Source organism: Schistocerca gregaria, chromosome 7, assembly GCF_023897955.1.
Source record: "Schistocerca gregaria isolate iqSchGreg1 chromosome 7, iqSchGreg1.2, whole genome shotgun sequence".
Classification (NCBI taxonomy): Eukaryota; Metazoa; Arthropoda; class Insecta; order Orthoptera; family Acrididae; genus Schistocerca; species Schistocerca gregaria.
This window is the reverse complement of record NC_064926.1, coordinates 88,270,621-88,290,656: the sequence shown is the minus strand read 5'-3', so window position 1 is coordinate 88,290,656 and position 20,036 is coordinate 88,270,621. Positions and strand designations below refer to the sequence as shown.

The following is a 20,036-nucleotide window of genomic DNA, read 5'->3' as shown; positions in this document are numbered from 1 at the left end:
TACCAAGGAGGCAGGGTTCACTAGAGATGCTGTTGTGAATTTTAATAACCAGTATCTACGGGCAGATGTAAATCCCCAAGTAATTCAGGAGAGAAGGGATCAACACCGATTCTCAATCAACGTATGGGCAGGTGTACTTGTCAATAAATTAATAGGATCATATAAGCTACCACAATAGTTAACTGGGGCACATTATCTAGACTTTCTCATTAGTTTACTGCCTACCTTGCTGGAAGCTGTGCTACTGCAGCAACGAATACAAATGTGGTTCATCAGCATACTTTCATCACAATGTGCATGAAAATCAGACACAGACATTTCAGGACCGCTGGAATGGCCAGAAGGGGGAGGGAGTGGGGGGAGGCGGGAAGCAGCTGTACACCTTGGCCTGCTCATTCCCCAGACCTAAATTCCCTAGACTCTCGGTTATGGGAACACTTAAAGGGTGTGTCAATCCTTATGCTGGAGGGCAGAGGGGTAGACTGTTGTGAGTGGACGCCACATTGAACACCCCCTGTAAACATGTGTTCATCACAGAAAGTATGCATTTCCAGACCCTTATTTATTTGACTTATTTTTCTTTTTCTGATGAGTACTACCACCTCTCAAAGAATTTGGCACATTTTTTAAACACCCTGTATTTTACAGATCAGGACTGAAGTATTGTGGGGTGAGTAAGGCTTAACAACACTATTTGGGTGGCAGGCCATACGTACTTGGCATCTGAGGGACTGGATGCGGCCTGCGCGAGCTGCCACGCGTAGTCGAGGCAGGAGGAGTCGCGCGCACGGCATAGCCACTTCCCCACCCCCGCACGCAGAGACCTCGTCATGTGGTCGTCATCCGGGCGTGTAGAGAATGTCAGCGTCCAATAAAACCGTTCTAGGAGGGACTTCACGTAGCTCTGCAAGGATGACACATTCACAGCACTAGTGACTGTTACATCCCCTTAGACACTACCAAATCAGCACCACTTCATATACTGGATTATGACAAAAAACAAATACTGGATACACTAATTATTTTGCAATACCTTTACTGCTATATTTGTTACAGACACATATGCCACTGAAAGTGAGAAGGGTTGTTCAAATGAGAATCTTATTTATACATTCACTTACCTCATATTATAAGCCTTAAATAATATGAGTGTTGTTTGAAAAGTTCTTGGAATCATCGCAAGAGGTCAGGCTAGTCCAATGAGTAGTTCATGTGATATTCTTTGGACTGTTGCCTGTAAAAGCATGACATGTCAGTGCTCTTGGAAGAGACCTATGGCAGTGACATGGCTCTGTTGTTGTTCCTGCTTAGCGATTTGTGAAGACAGGAAAAAATTGAGGTTCAAGCAAGGATTAAGTACTTCATAAAGAAAGGTATGAAAGCAAAGGACATTTGTGCTGATTTCCAGAATACACTGGAGGAGTCTGCACTGTCATATTCAACTGTTGCCAAGTGGACAGTTAAACTTAAATTTGGCTGGGAGAGCTTAGATGATGATCCACGCAGTGGTCAGCAAAGATGACTCACTACTCAAGATATGATTGCAAAAGTACACAAAATGGTCATGAAATTGCTCACGCTTGCCAGATGTCATCTGAAAGGGTATATCACATTTTAATTGAAGAATTAGAAATGAAAAAATTATCTGCAAGATGGGTGCCATTACTCTTGATGCTGGATGAAAAATGCATCAGAATGGTGTGGCAAAATTACATGAACTAAGGTATGAATTGTTGCCACACCCACCTTATTCACCCGATGTGGCTCCATCAGACTTCCATCTCTTCCCAGAACTGAAATTTTTTCTTGGTGGATGAACATTCCTTGTAATAATAATGGACAAGTTCACGAAAATCTATCAAGAAAATAGTCAGTGAACCAAATGCCCCGGTTTTTGGTGATGATGGGAGAGACAGAAGCTGAAGTACGGAAGAAACTTAATTATTGGAGAAACACAGTCAAAATTTTCTGGCTAAAAATAAGTAAAACAAAGACAGCAACAAAATCAGACATATTTATAGGAGGAATCAAAGTAGAATCTATTTCCCAATTCAAGTACCTAGGGAGCATGATCTCAAAATATGACACCATTAAGCAGGAAATACTCAGAAGGTCACAGAAAGCATCCAATTTTTACAGTAAAATCAGAAATCTTCTCTTAGATGATAAAATGCCACGAAAAGCAAAAGTGACCATGTATAACACCTATTTCATACCAATCCTTTCACATGCTTTAAAAACATGTACCCTACTAAACATAGAACTCAGCAGAACTCAGGCAACAGAAATGAGATACATTAAAACTGTGAACCAAACAACTAGGGAGGACAAAATTAAAAATGAGGCAAACAGAAAATTAGCTGGTGTTGAGGTTCGTGTTACTAGCGTCATAAAGAAATGTGGGCTTTAACAGTATGGGCACATAATGAGAGCAAACAGCCAAAGACCTGCCAAAAGGTATTCCAACCTACATCTCATAGGTAGAATACCACAGGGAAGGCCAAGAAAACGCTGGATACAGACTGTAAGATGAGATGTGGAGGAGAAAGGACACAAATGAGAAGCTGTCCTGGGACAGAAGATGCATGAAGACAGAAGGAGATGTCAAGTGCTTGTACACCACACCCAGGAAACTGGAGATGGGAAGTGGTGACGATGATTTTTTTGGTGATATTTCAAAGGTGTTTAATTGCATACATTGTGTTAAATTTCTAGGTATGGTTCTTACTGAGATGATGTGATACACGATACAATTACAATACACAATGCAACTCACAGTTTGAGACAGAAATGATCGACATGGATGGAGTGTGAAGAAACACGGTTGAAGCAACTTAACTGATTTGCACTGGGATGACAGTGAGACAACATTGATACAAATCTCTGTCATGTCACCCGGTGCAACACTGGGTGACAGCTGCTCTGTGCAACTGTATCATACTGAACACACAGAGGGAAATGTGCCTCAAAAAACTGTTTTATGTAGCCGTAGCTATGCTGCATCTGCCCCTGTTGTTAGTTCTTAAAAATTAAGAAAACTACTGTTTTGGTGTTTCTCCACTATGCAGTCTCTGTCATTCAATTCTGAGGAGATTACTTGATAAAAAGCTTTCTGTTTTTTGCATCTTATAGTCAGATATCACAGCCAATAATGAACAATTGTCTTTCTTGCTATGGTCCTTAGTGATTGTGATATATCAAAATTAAGTAAAACTCAGTGCACATTTTGAAACTTTGCAGTAAAAAATATAGTCACTGTCAAGTTTATGTTTGGTCCAGTTTACATCACAGAGTGCTGCTTATCAAATATTGCTAACACACCAAAATTGAACAATGGAAAAGCCAGGATGGAATGTTAGAATACCAGAGAAGAAAAGTTGCTACTCACCATATAGCGGAGATGCTCAGTCATGATAGGCACAATAAAAAGATTCACACACTCATAGCTTTCAGCCAAGCCTTTCTCAGCAGTAGACACACATACACACATACGCGCACACACACACTCACGCAAACGCAACATGCACACACGTCTGCAGTCTCAGAGAGATGAAACTACACTCTAAAACAAAGACTTAATGGTCGAAGGCTATGAGAGTGTGAATCTTTTTATTGTGCCTATCGCGACTCAGCATCTCCGCTATATGGTGAGTAGCAACTTTCCTTCTCTGGTACTGTAACATATCAAAATTGTATAGATAAAGAAAAAATCTACTCAATGAGCTGTGGCAGATGAACTCGCATATAAAGGTATTTAAGTTTGAAGTTCACAACCTTTCAGAGCTAGTCACTACTTCTGCTAGAAGGGCTAAAGAGGGAAGAAGAGGGGTGAAGGAAAAGGACTGGTGAGATTTAGGAAAAGAAGCAGAGCTCACAAAAGTTGCCCAGAACCGCAGGTCAGAGGAGATTTATGTGGTGTCACCACCAGACACCACGCTTGCTAGGTGGTAGCCTTTAAATCAGCAGCGGTCCGGTAGTATACGTCGGACCCGCGTGTCGCCACTAGCAGTGATTGCAGACCAAGCACCGCCACAGGGCAGGTCTAGGGAAACTTCCTAGCACTCGCCCCAGTTGTACAGCCGACTTTGCTAGTGATGGTTCACTGACTTCTACGCTCTAATTTGCGAAGACGATAGTTAACATAGCCTTCAGCTACGTTATTTGCTACGACCTAGCAAGGCGCCAGTATCCGTACTATTAATATTGTGAATCATGTACCATAAAGAGCGACGTTCTCCCTGAATGAATCAAAGTTAAGTATTCCACCAGCTATGTCCGTTTTTCTCAATTCTAATTCCCTTGTCATGTTCCAGACCTCACGCCAGCCTGCGTGAGCTAAACGCGTGCATTTCGGCCTCCTTTAACCATACGGTTGGCTCTCCTGCCAACCACAACACTGGAGATGAGGCAAAACCGCGTTCGTATCGATATTGCCCTGATTTACTTGTGTAATGGCTTCTCTACAATCTCCAGATATACTGACTGAATTTTATTGCTTACAGAATCAGCAGACACAGGCCTTACTGGATGCCCTTGGACAGCTCTTGCAGGGTCAATGTGCGATGCAAAACGATGCGGCAGCAGCTGCTTCACCGCTAACGCAGCCACAACACGCTGTTGCACCAACTTTTTACCCTTTTGATGCTGCACTGGAAAGCTGGACGGAGTGGTCACGCCAATTTGGATTCCATCTCGCCGCCTACAGAATTCAAGGTAACCAGCGGCATCCTTTTCTGCTTTTCTCCGTTGGAGTGACCACGTACTGTGTGATAGTCAAATGATTTCCCCGCCGCGACATAGCAGCTCTGTGCTACGAAGAAATTTTGTCTGCATTAGATGCATATTTCAAAGAATCGGTCAATGTAGTTGCGAAAAGGTATACCTTCTTTCGAACAAAACGTACGGCAGGTCAGACTAATCGGGAGTGGGTTGCAACCTTGCAAGGCCTTACTAGAGATTGTGCCTTTGAGTGTCAATGTGGACTTCCTTATTCAGATACTATGGTACATGATGCAATTGCACAGAACGTTTCTGATGTTCGTATAAGGGAACAGATTTTGAAACTAGTCAATCCCTCCCTTCAACAAGTGATGTACATATTGGATAGGCAGGACACACTTGACTTTGCTCAGGAATCATTTGAAACACCGCCCGCAGTGTGTCAGGTTAACCGGCCCGCTGGGCGAGCTGCACGGAGCGGTAAACAGTCCTCGCGCCCGGTCGCGCCGCTGCCGCCAGGCTCTCAGCCACGCGTGCCGCGCTGGCAAGCAAATGCCCGCGATGTGCTACTAAACATTCGCGTGAGAATTGCCTGTCACGCCAAGCTATTTGCTTTTATTGTAATAAAAAAGGACATCTTCAGAGTGTTTGCCAGAGAAAGCTCAGCTCGGAAGCTCAAAACCGTTCCAGGCCCTTTGCTTCGTGCCGGAATCGGAATCGAACCAAGGATACTCAGGCTCGCGAAACTTCGCCCATGGAAATTCATGTAGTTTATTCCACTCCGCCCAGTGCCACTCTCTCTAACAGTGACTGTGTTCGTCCCAAAAATAGTGTGCGTCGACATCACCGGAACTTCCGTCAAGTCGCAAGTGATTATGCACCAGTGTCACTTCACACTGCACGAGACAGTCGCTCTTGTCGTCAGCAGGACAATAAACTTTTTGCAGACTTGGACATTAACGGCAAAGTGATACCTTTCCAGCTCGATACCAGAGCTGCAGTTTCACAGATCAATCAAGACACTTACAAACTGCTGGGCACACCTCCGTTGCGTGCCGCAAATGTTACGTTAAATAGCTACTCTGGTCAACGTATCCCTGTGTTAGGACAGTGCAGCTTTCTTGCAACATACAAAGGACAAACAAAACTTGTGTCATTTTACATCCTTCGTTCTTCTTCTGCAGTGAACTTGTTTGTTTTCGATTTATTTCAGTAGTTTAACTTGTCTATAGTAAATCAGGTCCTATCAGTGAACCAGACTGTGCCTTCAGGCTGTGTTTCTCGTCTATGTGAAGAGTTTGCAGACATCTTTGCACCGGGCCTCGGCTGCACTAAGTACTATAATGCACATTTGGAACTGAAAGTAAACGCGCAACCGTAATTTTTTTGAGTGCGCAATGTTCCCCACGCATTGCGTGATGAGGTCGCAAAAACATTTCATGATTTGGAATCACAAAGTGTAATTCAACATGTGCAGGCTTCTCTCTAGGCATCACCCTTAGTAATTTTGCCAAAACCTTCCGGAAAGTTGAGACTTTGTGTGGACTTCAAGGAAACAGTGAATCCAAAACAAGTGATTGCAATTTTTCCTTTACCCCGCCTGAAAGATCTTTTTGACAAACTGTGCCCGGGTAAATATTTTTTGAAGTTGGACCTAGCAGATGCGTACTTGCAAATACCGGTGGATGAAGAATCCCAGCGCTTTTTGGTGGTTAACACGCATCTTGGGTTGTATCAATTCAAACGACTACCATTCGGGTGTGCATCCGCCCCTGCATTGTTTCAGCAATATCTACAAACTGTTTGTGCGCCGGTCCCTACTGCAGCAAATTATCTGGACGATATTGTGATCTCTGGGAAGACGGAAGACGAACATTTGGCCAATCTCAGAACATTATTTCAGGCCTTGGGACAAAATGGTCTTCGCTTGCGGAAGGACAAATGTGTGCAATACACGACTTGCCTTCGCCGCAGAATTTGAAGCAGCTACAGAGTGTGCTGGGAAAAATCAACTATTATCGTAAATATATTGCGCATGCCTCTTCCATTTCAGCTCCGCTTCATCGCTTACACCGTAAGGATGTTCCGTTCGTCTGGACGATGGATTGCGAACGCGCCTTTCGCCGGTTGAAATCGGCGTTGCTTTCCAATACTTGCCTTACTCCATTCGATCCCCAGAAGGCCCTTTTGTTGATGGTGGATGCATCGGATTTCGGGGTCGGTGCTGTACTTGCGCACAAAGATGGATCGCACGATCAACCTATTGCCTTTGTGTCCAAATTGCTCTCGTCTGCTCAAAGAAATTATTCACAGATTGAGAGAGAAGCATTGGCTCCGTAATTGGTGTTACAAAGTTTCATAATTTCTTGTATGGTCGTCACTTTACCATAATCAGATACCACGAACCTTTGACATTGCTTTTTCATCCAACCAAGCCTGTACCTCCACGTACACTCAGAAATTCATTCACTGGTCTATTTTCCTCTCACAGTACCGCTACAATATCTTGTATCGGTCCACTGCTAAGCACGGAAACGCCATTGCATTGTCCCGCTTGCCTGTTGCTGAGGATAGGGTATTCAATTCCTCCGAACTTGCTTGCATGTTCATTCATGTGGAAACCAATGACGTGGTCGAGGACGTGTTATTTCTCTTTTTGTCCTCGTATCACTCTCAGCCCTGAGATGGTCGCTCGCCGGCTGAGTTGCTCCATGGTCGCCCTCATCGAACCTTGATGTCTTTGCTACATCTGCCGCATCAGGTTCCTGTGCAGCTGCAGACTCCTGCTTTTGCTCCAGGCGATGTTGTCTACTATCGCCACTACCAAGGTTCATGGTGTTCGTTCGAAGGGCACATTCTTCGCTGCCTTGGACGTGCTATGTATCTGGTTTTGGGGGCCTCTGGTGAGGTGCGTCGGCACCTCAATCAGCTGCGCCTCTGTCGTCGCACGGGATCTGACGCTCGCTGTCTGCTTTCAGCAACGGTGCCGTCCGGTCAGCGCCCCGGGGACCCATCTAATGGCTCACCTCAGCCCCAGATGTTACCGGCGCTGCCTTCCATTTTGCCCCATGGCGGCGCGCCGCTGTCACCGCCGCCACCACCTGTTCTCTCGCTGGCGACTCCCATAGTGGACGTGTCGCTGCAACCGCCAGGCACCTTCCTGGGTCACGCGCCGCCGATCGCTATCCGGGACCAGTTGTCCTCCGACATGGAACTCTTGCCTCCTCCGGACCATGTGTCGTCTTCGCACGTTGTGTGCCCCGGTCCGATGGAGGTCGACTCTTCTGCCACTCCTGTCTCATACACCGCATGTTGGCATGCACCCTGGAGCAGGTTTTCAGGCGTTCCTCGCTCTCCGCGGTCCGAATGGCAGGGTGCGGGTGGCACAGCCTCGCCTGTTGCTAGGCTCCCCACCTCGTCGCATACATGAACATGCGGTCCTCCCCATGGCGGGCGGAAGCCTTATTCAACAACCATACGCCGATTTGTGGGGGAAGAATATGGTGTCACCGCCAGACACCATGCTTGCTAGGTGGTAGCCTTTAAATCAGCAGCGGTCCGGTAGTATATGTCGGACCCGCGTGTTGCCACTATTAGTGATTGCAGACCGAGCGCCGCCATACGGCAGGTCTAGGGAGACTTCCTAGCACTCGCCCCAGTTGTACAGCCGACTTTCCTAGTGAAGGTTCACTGACTTCTATGCTCTCATTTGCCGAGACGATAGTTAGCATAGCCTTCAGTTACGTTAATTGCTACGACCTAGTAAGGCACCAGTATCCGTACTATTAATATTGTGAATCATGTACCATAAAGAGCAACGTTCTCCCTGAATGGATTAAAGTTAAGTATTCCACCAGCTACATCCGTTTTTCTCAATTCTAATTCCCTTGTCATGTTCCAGACCTCACGACAGCCTGCGTGAGCTAAACGCGTGCATTTCGGCCTCCTTTAGAAAAACATGGTTGGCTCTCCTGCCAACCACAACAATTTACTGCTCAGGATGAGAGGGAAATACTAATTGTTGGGGACTGCACCAGGTGAGATTTGAAAATCTGAGTGCTTAAATGTGGAAGACAGAGGTTACTGCCAAAACAGCATGCACAAACAAGTTAAGAAGAAGGTAAAGCTAAGTATGCAGTATGTGATAGAGGTGTGGAGAAAGAGGGAGGGGGGGGGGCAGGTCAGAAAATGAAAGATATAAGAAACAAAGAAAGTGAAGATAGGAATCGTTACTGTGAAGAAATGCTGACACCAGAGAAATTAATGCAAATTAAGGCCAGATGGGTTGCAGCACCAGTTACCACCTGCAGAGTTCTCAAAAACTGGTGTCTGGGGGGAAGAATCCAGATGGCACACATGCTGAAACAGGTGCCATGGTCAAGACTGTCTTATTGTAGAGCATGCTGTGCAACAGGATTTTGTGTGTTTCCAGAATACACCATCTGCCTATGTCCATTCATCTTGACCGATAACTCAGTGACAGTCACAGTAAAACACCAAACAGGGTCTACATAACAGGTAGTAGGTGACATGTCATTTCACTGTCTCTCCCTTTGATAGTACACGTTTTGCCAGTTACAGGGCTGATATAGACAGTGGTAGGGCACCAAGATATTGTGGGGATTGGTAGAGTGATAAAAAGCTATTCTAGGTGTGGCACATAAAATGTCATACAGACTAGATTTCATTTCAGGGCACGATTTTAGGAAGTCACAGCTTTGTCAAAGTAGCTGATTAATACATTCAAGGTATTATCAAAAATTGATTATTTTCGTAGATGTAACCTATAAAAATTGTTTTTATGGCTGGAAGGAAAACCCCACCTCTTCCCAGTATTGAGTAAATATGTGAGATATTAGAAACTGTCCACAAGGAGGCTGGCAGCAGCATGTCACAAGTGAGGCTGTTGTTGCACTCTGTGCCTCTGTTCTCATTGTATTGCTCCTGTGGGAGCACGAGTGTTGCACAGACAATCGTCACATTGCACGACCTTTACTGCGACATCTGACATCACACACTGTATCATCTCAGAAGAACTTAAGTGAGGCACATCTGTTTTGAATCATATTTAACAAACAGAATGCAAACAGTTGTACTGAAAACTTCAAACAGTGTTGGAAGGAGAGCGAATTTTAGGATTGAGAGAAATCAAAAAGGGAGTCCCACAAGGTTTAATTTTGGGCCCACTACTATTGCTACTTTACTACTGCTTACACTTTATATACATCAAGCAGAAATGATAATTTTTGCATATGATGCTAGTTTTGCAATAAATCCTCTTTGAGAGATAGCAAATAATTATTAACTGGTTATTTAAAATGGACTCTCCCTAAATTTTGAGAAAACCAGCCATATTCCGTTCTGCACAACTAATAATGGCATATCAACAATCAATTTAACATATGGGCAGCTAAACTTGGTAGATATCCTACGCTGAAAACAGTTAGTTCTAATTTTGCACACTAGGCGCATACCTAGCACTATACAGTATCTCGTCAACGTTTTTGGTGCTCATACTCTACAAACTGTGTTAGTGGTGGTTAATAATAAAATCAACATTATGTCTTCCTCACTTATTTGACCTTTTCTCCCCATGTCCTGTTCCTAACCCATTACAAATGGAAACATTTCTAAACATCTTTCTTCCATTCACAGTGCTGGATTTGCACCTAGTAACCACAACTGGAACCAATTTTTTCAGTGTAAATTAATTCCACAGTAACACATTAGAGTATCTACTCAGTTTTGCTGCCATATGATAAACATGATTTAAGTGTCAGGAAGTCTTTTCTGAAAGTATTTGTATGGAGTGTAGCCATGTATGGAAGTGAAACATGGACGATAAATAGTTTAGACAAGAAGAGAATAGAAGCTTTCGAAATGTGGTGCTACAGAAGAATGCTGAAGATTAGATTGGTAGATCATGTAACTAATGAGGAGGTGTTGAATAGGATTGGGGAGAAGAGAAGTTTGTGGCACAACTTGACTAGAAGAAGGGATCGGTTTATAGGACATGTTCTGAGGCATCAAGGGATCACCAATTTAGTATTGGAGGGTAGCATAGAGGGTAAAAATCGTAGAGAGAGACGAAGAGACGAATACACCAAGCAGATTCAGAAGGATGTAGGTTGCAGTAGGTACTGGGAGATGAAGAAGCTTGCACAGGATAGAGTAGTATGGAGAGCTGCATCAAACCAGTCTCAGGACTGAAGACCACAACAACAACAATGATAAACCTGAAGTGGACCTCTATGAGTAGCTGTGCTTCAACTGCAACCACACAGTAACTGCTAATGAAATTTTACATAAATGAACCATCAGAATTTGAGAAAAGTAGTGATTTCAATACCTACAACACCAGAGGAAGACATGACATTCATTGCCTTTTATTGTAGTGTCAGTGGCTCAGAAACAAGTTCTCAATGCAGCAACAAATTTTTTTTATCATTTTCCCAATAACTGTTGTTATAAGAGTTTGAAGGTTGTCAGAAAGTGAGCATTCGGCCAACTGAGCCTTCATCAGGAATAGGCCACCCAATCACCTCCCTCCCCCTCCCCCCTCCCCCCATACACACATACTCAATCAACAATGCTAACAAAATGCCCACATTTCATACACAGCATTGTGTGAAACCAAATTTTTCAAGACTGCAATGAATTGTTCCGACTGGATCATCAGACTCATAAATATAACAATCTTCCACTAGGTAATGGTGTGGCACAGTTGTTATCACATAACAATCACATGCAGAAGATTATGGGTTTGAATCTCACCAAATAAAACAGATTTCTTAAAAATTTCAATGTAATTTTTTTAAATTTCTAATACTGTTATGCACCATTTTCGACACCATATTGACATTTTAATTTGCTCTTATTTTTCTTCCTATCATTCTTTTTTGTTTGGAATCTGCTTGTGTCACCTATATCCTGCAACCAAGCGGCAACCAGGAGTGAGTGGCAGTTGATAATGAATGCACCATCCTGTAGCTAGTGCGAGGGTAGCTTCAGGTAACAGGAGACTGTAAGAATTTACATTTTGTTTGTAATGCTGAAACTGGTATTTTTTTGTCTTCACTTTGCTCATTGAGGTTAGCTTTAATCACTGCGAACAAACTGATTATAATTTTAGTTCTGCCACAGATGGCTGATTACTGTTGGTTATATTGCACATTACTAGTTTTTGGTTAGTTTAGAACACAGGTTTAGATTCAGGGTTAGAAGACACATTGTCTGCCGTAGTTCAGTCACTGGTTCCTCAAAACCAGCTGTCAACAGAACAACTCCCATCAAACCTTGCGGCAACTGCTTCCAACATTGCTTCATATTACACATATCCACGATTGCATTTGTGTATGGACCCATCATGTTTGTGTGGCACCTATAACAAGTGCTAGGTGGCTGCAGTTGTGGTGAGACCGTAGCAGCAAGTGGCAAATGTCAACTATCAAGTAATTTTGATGGGACTGTAACAACAAATTATCACAGTTCTTGTGAACTCCTGTCCATAGACTGGTTTTATGCAGTTATCCACACCAGTCCATCCTGTGCAAGCCTCTTCATCTCCAAACAATTACTGTAACCGTCGTCGATTTGAACCTGCTTACTGTACTCATCTCTTGGTCTCACTTTACCATTTTTAAATATCATGTTTCCCTCAAATACCAAACATGATTCCTTGAGATCTCACAATGTGTCCTATCAACTGACCCCTTCTTTTAGTTGATTTATGCCACAAATTTCTTTTTCACAAATTCTGTTCAACACTTTCTCATCAGTTATGCTACCCATCCTACCCATCCGATCTTTAGCATTATTCTGCAGCACCACATTTCATAAGCTCCTGTTCTCTTTTTATGTGGGCTGCTTATCATCCACATTTCACTTCTCTACAGTGCTACACTCCCGACAAATACCTTGAGATTCTTCCTGTTGCCGGCCTACATTTTATATTTTCTCTACTTCAGCCAAGTAAGTTATTTTATTGCTCAAATAGCAAAACTCGTGTGCTACTTGTAGAATCTCATTTCCTAATCTAATTTCCTCAGCATTACCTGATTTAATTCATCTACCTTCTATTAATCTTGAAAAATCCAGGATGGAGTGTAACAATGTTATGAAGATAGTATTAGCTACTCATCATATGGCAGAGACACTGCTGGGTTGCAGATAGGCACAACAGGCATATCAAAAAGACTGTCAGAAAGTGAGGTTTCAGCCAATAATGTTTTTGTTGAGGATAGACAAAACACACACACATACACACACACACACACACACACACCACACACACACACACACACACACACACACACACACAACTACCACAGCCTCCAAAATCTTTGAAGTCAGACTGCGAGCAGTGGGGTATAATGGGGGAGATAACTGTGAGGTGGAGAGAGGGTAGGGCAGCTATGTGCATTCAGGACATTAGATGGGGTGGAGGGTGGGGGTGGGGGTGGGTGGGGTGGGGCAGACTGAGGATGCATTGCTGGAATGAGGAGTGTGTAGAGCTGGAACAGGAACAGTGAAGGGGCCAGGTAGGTAATGACAAGACTAATGAAGGTTGAGGTCAGGAGGGTTATGAGTACATAGGATATATTACAGGGCGAGTTCTCACTTGTCCAATTTAGAAAATCTGGTGTTGGTGGGAAGCATCCAGATGGCACAGGCTGTGAAGCAGTCACTGAAATGAAGGATGTTATGTTAGGCAGCGTGCTCAGCAATGGGGCAGTCCAGTTGTTTCTCGACCACAGTTTGTCGGTGGCCATTCATGCAGATAGAGAGCTTGTCAGTTGTCATGTCCACATAGAATACAGCATAGTGGTTGCAGTTTAGCTATTCCTCCCCCTCCTCATCACAGCCTCCTCATTACCCCATCACCCAGTTGCCTCTACCATCATGCACTGCTATTCACAATTTGGCTTCAGCTGCCAGAGACTCCAGTCACATGTGTACCAGTTGCATTTGTGTGAGTGTGCATGTGTGTGTGTCGTCTATTTCTGACAGAGGCCTTACTGTCCAAAAGCCCATTTTCTGACAGTCAGAAACTCCACTATATGGTGAGTAGCAACTATCCTTCTCATAATATTGTTTTGCTTTTGTAAATGTTCATCTTAAACCTTTATAATGGGTGGCAGGGTAAAGAATCCAGTGAAATTTTTCTAAGTGAATTATCCGAAAACTACCTTGAGCAGTTAAATATAGAACCGACTTGTGGTGATAATGTATTAGACCTTCTGGTGACATACAGACCTGAACTATTTGAAACAGTTAATGCAGAACAGGGAATCAGTGATCATAAAGAGGTTACTGCTTTGATGATTTCAGCCATAAATAGAAATATTAAAAAAGGTAGGAAGATTTTTCTGTTTAGCAAAAGTGACAAAAAGCAGATTTCAGAGCACTTGATGGCTCAACACAAAAGTTTTATCTCAAGTACAGATAGTCTTCAGGTCCTGTGGACAAATCTCAAAACCATTGTACAGTATGCATTAGATGAGTATGTGCCAAGCAAGATCATAAGAGATGGAATAGAGCCACTGTGGTACAACAACTGAGTTAGAAAACTGCTACAGAAGCAAAGGGAACTTCACAGCAAACATAAACATAGCCAAAGCCTTGCAGACAAACAAAAATTACATGAAGTGAAATGTAGTGTGAGGAGGGCTATGTGAGAGGCGTTCAATGAATTCGAATTTTTTTTAGGTGCATTATCTGAAAACAACCTTGAGCAGTTAAACAGAGAACTGACTATGTACTGACTTGGCAAAAATCCTAAGAAATTTTGGTCTTATGTCAAAGCAGTAGGTAGATCAAAACAAAACGCCGAGACACTCTGTGACCAAAATGGTATTAAAACAGAGGATGACAGACTAGAGGCCAAAATACTAAATGTCTTTTTCCAAAGCTGTTTCACAGAGGAAGACTGCACTGTAGTTCCTTCTCTAGTTTGTTGCACAAATGACAAAATGGTAGATATTGAAAAAGATGACAGAGGGAAAGAAAAACAATTAAAATCATTCAAAAGAACAAAGGCCGCTGGACCTGATGTGATAACAGTTTGATTTTACACAGAGTATGTGAAAGAACTTGCCCCCCTTCTTGCAGAGGTGTACCGTAGGTCTCTAGAAGAGCATAGTGTTCCAAAAGATTGGAAAAGGGCAGAGGTCATCCCCGTTTTCAAGAAGGGATGTCAAACAGATGTGCAGAACTATAGACCTATATCTCTAACGTGGATCAGTTGCAAAATTTTGGAACACGTATTATGTTCAAGTATAATGACTTTTCTGGAGACTAGAAATCTACTCTGTATGAAGCAGCATGGGTTTTGAAAAAGACGATTGAGTGCAACCCACCTCGTGCTATTCACCCACGAGACTCAGAAGGCCATAGACATTGGTTCCCAGGTAGATGCCGTGTTTATTGACTTCTGCAAGGCGTTTGATACAGTTACCCACAGTCGTTAATGAACAAAGTAAGAGCCTATGGATTAGCAGACCAATTGTGTGATTGGATTAAAGAGTCATTCTCAATGGAGAGAAGTCTTCCGAAAAAAGAGTGATTTCAGGTGTACCGTATGGGAGTGTTGTAGGACCATTGCTGTTCACAATATATATAAATGACCTTGTGGATAACATCCGAAGTTCACTGAGGCTTTTTGCGGAGGATGCTGTAGTATATTGAGAGGTGGTAACAATGAAAAATTGTACTGAAATGCAGGAGGATCTGCAACGAATTGATGCATGGTGCAGGGAATGGCAATTGAATTTCAATGTAGACAAGCGTAATGTGCTGCGAAAACATAGAAAGAAAGATCCTTTATCATTTAGCTACAATATAGCAGGTCAGCAACTGGAAGCAGTTAATTCCATAAATTACCTGGGAGTAGGCATTAAGGAGTGATTAAAATGGAAAGACCATATAAAATTGATCGTCAGTAAAGCAGATGCCAGACTGAGATTCATTGGAAGAATTCTAAGGAAATGCAGTCCGAAAACAAAGGAAGTAGGTTACAGTACACTCGTTCGCCCACTGCTTGAATACTGCTCACCAGTGTGGCATCTGTACCAGATAGGTTTGATAGAAGAGATAGAGAAGTTCCAACGGAGGGCAGCGCACTTCATTACAGAATCATTTGGTAATTGTGAGAGCATTACGGAGATGACAGACAAGCTCCAGTGGAAGACTCTGCAAGAGAGACACTCAGTAGCTTGGTATGGGCTTCTGTTGAAGTTTCGAGAACATACCTTCACCAAGGAGTCAAGCATATTGCTCCCTCCAATGTATATCTCACAAAGAGACCATGAGGATAAGATCAGAGAGATTAGAGGCCACACAGAGGCATTCCAACAGTCTTTCTTTCCATGAATAACACAAGACTGGAATAGAAGGAAGAACCGATAGAGGTGCTCAAGGTGCACTCTTCCACACATCTTCGCGTGGTTTGCGGAGTATGAATGTAGATGTAGATTTTGAGACTCTGTACACTCCTTTCAACTGCTTCCCCTAAGTCCTTTGTTATCTCTGAAATAACTACAGTGTCATTGGCAAACCTCAAAGTTTTCATTTCTTCTTAAACTTTTTCTTTGGATTTCTTTACTGCTTGCTCAGTGTATAGATTCAATGACATTGGGAATAGAGTAGAGCGTTGTCTGACTCCTTCCTAAACTGTTGCTGCCCTTCTCTCTGTATTTTGCCCCTCCTACCATCAGAATTTCAAAGAGTGTGTGTCAGTTATATTGTCAACAGCTTTCTCTAAGCCTACAAATTATGATTAGTACTAATGTATTCACACTGGTAGTAATGGGAATTGCTTTGCATTTGCATATTAGAAGAAAAAGAGCTATTGTGACAAAATTCCTTTGCTCCTTCTCCTATCTTATCCAGTGCTGTTTATATCTAGTATATTGAACAAATTATTTCTGTAGCTTTATACTGACAGAATATTTTGGAGGTTCAAAATATCCACGGGTGTACTGCTGGTCTATAGTGTTCAACGGGCACAATATTTTGGCGATCAAACATGTCGCCATCATCAGGTGAACTGATGGACTGAGCTCCTGTGAACGTGCCGGCACGGAGATCCGTACGCTATGGCTGCTCTGGGGGAACTGGGTTCGGTCGCGGCGGCAGCAGATTTAAATACCCTCCGCTCGCGGAGCGCTCCCTCCGCCGTCCGCGCCCCGCGCCACGGTAGCGCAGTGGAACAGATTGCGACGGCATCTGAGATGACGTCAGTGTGATGGCTCTGTCCGCCATGGTCGTCACAACTATGCGTTTGCTCGATTTACTCTTGATTAACCCAATCGCTGGTTCCCAAGCCTTGCTAAGATTATAGCCACAGTCACGGTTTATGAGGTCGTCATTGGTGCGAATTTCGACAGCCTCTCTAACAACGCTGTCCCAGTATCTCGACGTCTGTACCAGAATCCTCGTGCGGTCATACTCCATAGAGTGATTTTCCGACAAACAATGTTCAGCGACCGTCGAATTGCTCGGATACATCAGTCGAGTGTGCCTCTGGTGTTCACGGCATCGATCCTCGACGGTACGCATCATCTGACCAATATACGACTTGCCACATTGACACGGAATCTGGTACACGCCGGCCTACCTCAAACCGAGGTCATCTTTGGCGCTCCCCACCAGTGCACGAGTTTTATTCGGAGGACAAAACACAGTTCCAACCCGGTGTTTCTTCAGAATGCGGGCGATTTTCCCCGAGAGTGCGCCTGTGTATGGAATAAATGCAGTGCCTACCTCCTCCCTCGTGACTTCATCCATCTCAACAGGTTGTGCTGCAGTGGTTGGCGGAGAGCACGTTGGATCTGCCACTCTGAGTACCGATTCTTTCAAAACACAGTTCTTAGATGTTCCAATTCCTGGGGTAGACTCTCTGTGTCAGAGATAGTGCGCGCCCTACGTACTAGAGTTTTAAGTACCCCATTCCTCTGTGAAGGGTGGTGGCAGCTGTCTGCGTGCAAATACAGTTCAGTGTGTGTTGTCTTTCGATACACCCCATGACCTAGGGTGCCGTCAGCCCTTCTCCTGACCAAGACGTCAAGGAAAGGTAATTTACCCTCCGTTTCAGTCTCCATAGTGAATTTGATGTTGGGGTGTATGCAGTTTAGATGTGTAAGGAAGTCAAGGAGTTTATCCATACCATGTGGCCAGATGACGAACGTGTCGTCCACGTAACGGAAAAAGCAAGTAGGTTTCCATTCGGATGACGTCAGGGCTTCCTCCTCGAAGTTCTCCATGTACAAATTCGCTACCACCGGTGAGAGTGGGCTACCCATGGCGACTCCCTCCGTTTGTTTGTAGTATTCTCCAATAAAAAGAAAATACGTGGAAGTCAAGACATGCCTAAAAAGTTCAGTGGTATTCTCGTCAAACCTCTGACCAATCAACTCTAGCGACTCTCACAGGGGTACCCTCGTAAACAAGGAAACGACGTCAAAACTCGCCATGATATCTGACTCATCCAACCTGATGCTATCAAGGCGTTTAACAAGTGTAGTCCATTCGTGATTTTGAGGGAACACTCTGAAATTGTTGTCTTACTGGCTGACAAAGGCAATGCTACGGTTGTTGTCTCCCATAAGGACTACACTGATAAGATGCAGAGCCTGCTAAATGACGATTCCTACCGGAAGATCAGCGTTGACCCTACAAAGAAGGTGGAGAACAAGACGAGGGTGCTTCTCAAGGACGCAGATTTACCGGAGGGTGACGCTAAGAAATTGTTACCCCAAGGTCCGGTACCTCCTAGACTATATGGACTCCTGAAGGTTCACAAAGAGGGGGTACCATTACGCCCCATTGTCAGCAACATCAGGGCACCTACATATTTGTTGGCCAAATACCTGACGGGAATATTAAGTCCTTATGTGGATAAATGCCCTCATCACATCCGTAATTCCGTGGATTTTGTTAAACGCCTTGATAGCTTCAGGTTGGATGAGTCAGATATCATGGTGAGTTTTGACGTCGTTTCCTTGTTCACGAGGGTACCCCTGTGAGAGTCGCTAGAGTTGATTGGTCAGAGGTTTGACGAGAATACCACTGAACTTTTTAGGCATGTCTTGACTTCCACGTATTTTCTTTTTAATGGAGAATACTACAAACAAACGGAGGGAGTCGCCATGGGTAGCCCACTCTCACCGGTGGTAGCGAATTTGTACATGGAGAACTTCGAGGAGGAAGCCCTGACGTCATCCGAATGGAAACCTACTTGCTTTTTCCGTTACGTGGACGACACGTTCGTCATCTGGCCACATGGTATGGATAAACTCCTTGACTTCCTTACACATCTAAACTGCATACACCCCAACATCAAATTCACTATGGAGACTGAAACGGAGGGTAAATTACCTTTCCTTGACGTCTTGGTCAGGAGAAGGGCTGACGGCACCCTAGGTCATGGGGTGTATCGAAAGACAACACACACTGAACTGTATTTGCACGCAGACAGCTGCCACCACCCTTCACAGAGGAATGGGGTACTTAAAACTCTAGTACGTAGGGCGCGCACTATCTCTGACACAGAGAGTCTACCCCAGGAATTGGAACATCTAAGAACTGTGTTTTGAAAGAATCGGTACTCAGAGTGGCAGATCCAACGTGCTCTCCGCCAACCACTGCAGCACAACCTGTTGAGATGGATGAAGTCACGAGGGAGGAGGTAGGCACTGCATTTATTCCATACACAGGCGCACTCTCGGGGAAAATCGCCCGCATTCTGAAGAAACACCGGGTTGGAACTGTGTTTTGTCCTCCGAATAAAACTCGTGCACTGGTGGGGAGCGCCAAAGATGACCTTGGTTTGAGGTAGGCCGGCGTGTACCAGATTCCGTGTCAATGTGGCAAGTCGTATATTGGTCAGATGATGCGTACCGTCGAGGATCGATGCCGTGAACACCAGAGGCACACTCGACTGATGTATCCGAGCAATTCGACGGTCGTTGAACATTGTTTGTCGGAAAATCACTCTATGGAGTATGACCGCACGAGGATTCTGGTAAAAACGTCGAGATACTGGGACAGCGTTGTTAGAGAGGCTGTCGAAATTCGCACCAATGACGACCTCATAAACCGTGACTGTGGCTATAATCTTAGCAAGGCTTGGGAACCAGCGATTGGGTTAATCAAGAGTAAATCGAGCAAACGCATAGTTGTGACGACCACGGCGGACAGACCCATCACACTGACGTCATCTCAGATGCCGTCGCAATCTGTTCCACCGCGCTACCGTGGCGCGGGGCGCGGACGGCGGAGGGAGCGCTCCGCGAGCAGAGGGTATTTAAATCTGCTGC

General features: G+C 44.2%; 1 protein-coding gene across 2 annotated transcripts in view; it reads right to left on the bottom strand.

Moving 5' to 3' along the window:
- Positions 1–20,036, bottom strand: part of LOC126281584 (aminopeptidase N-like) — a 330,257-nt gene that overhangs the window by 76,399 nt on the left and 233,822 nt on the right. For both annotated transcript variants that reach the window (XM_049980666.1, XM_049980667.1), the window contains exon 12: positions 717–904. In XM_049980666.1, the coding sequence (XP_049836623.1) occupies positions 717–904 (188 nt within the window). The remainder of the gene's footprint in view (positions 1–716; positions 905–20,036) is intronic.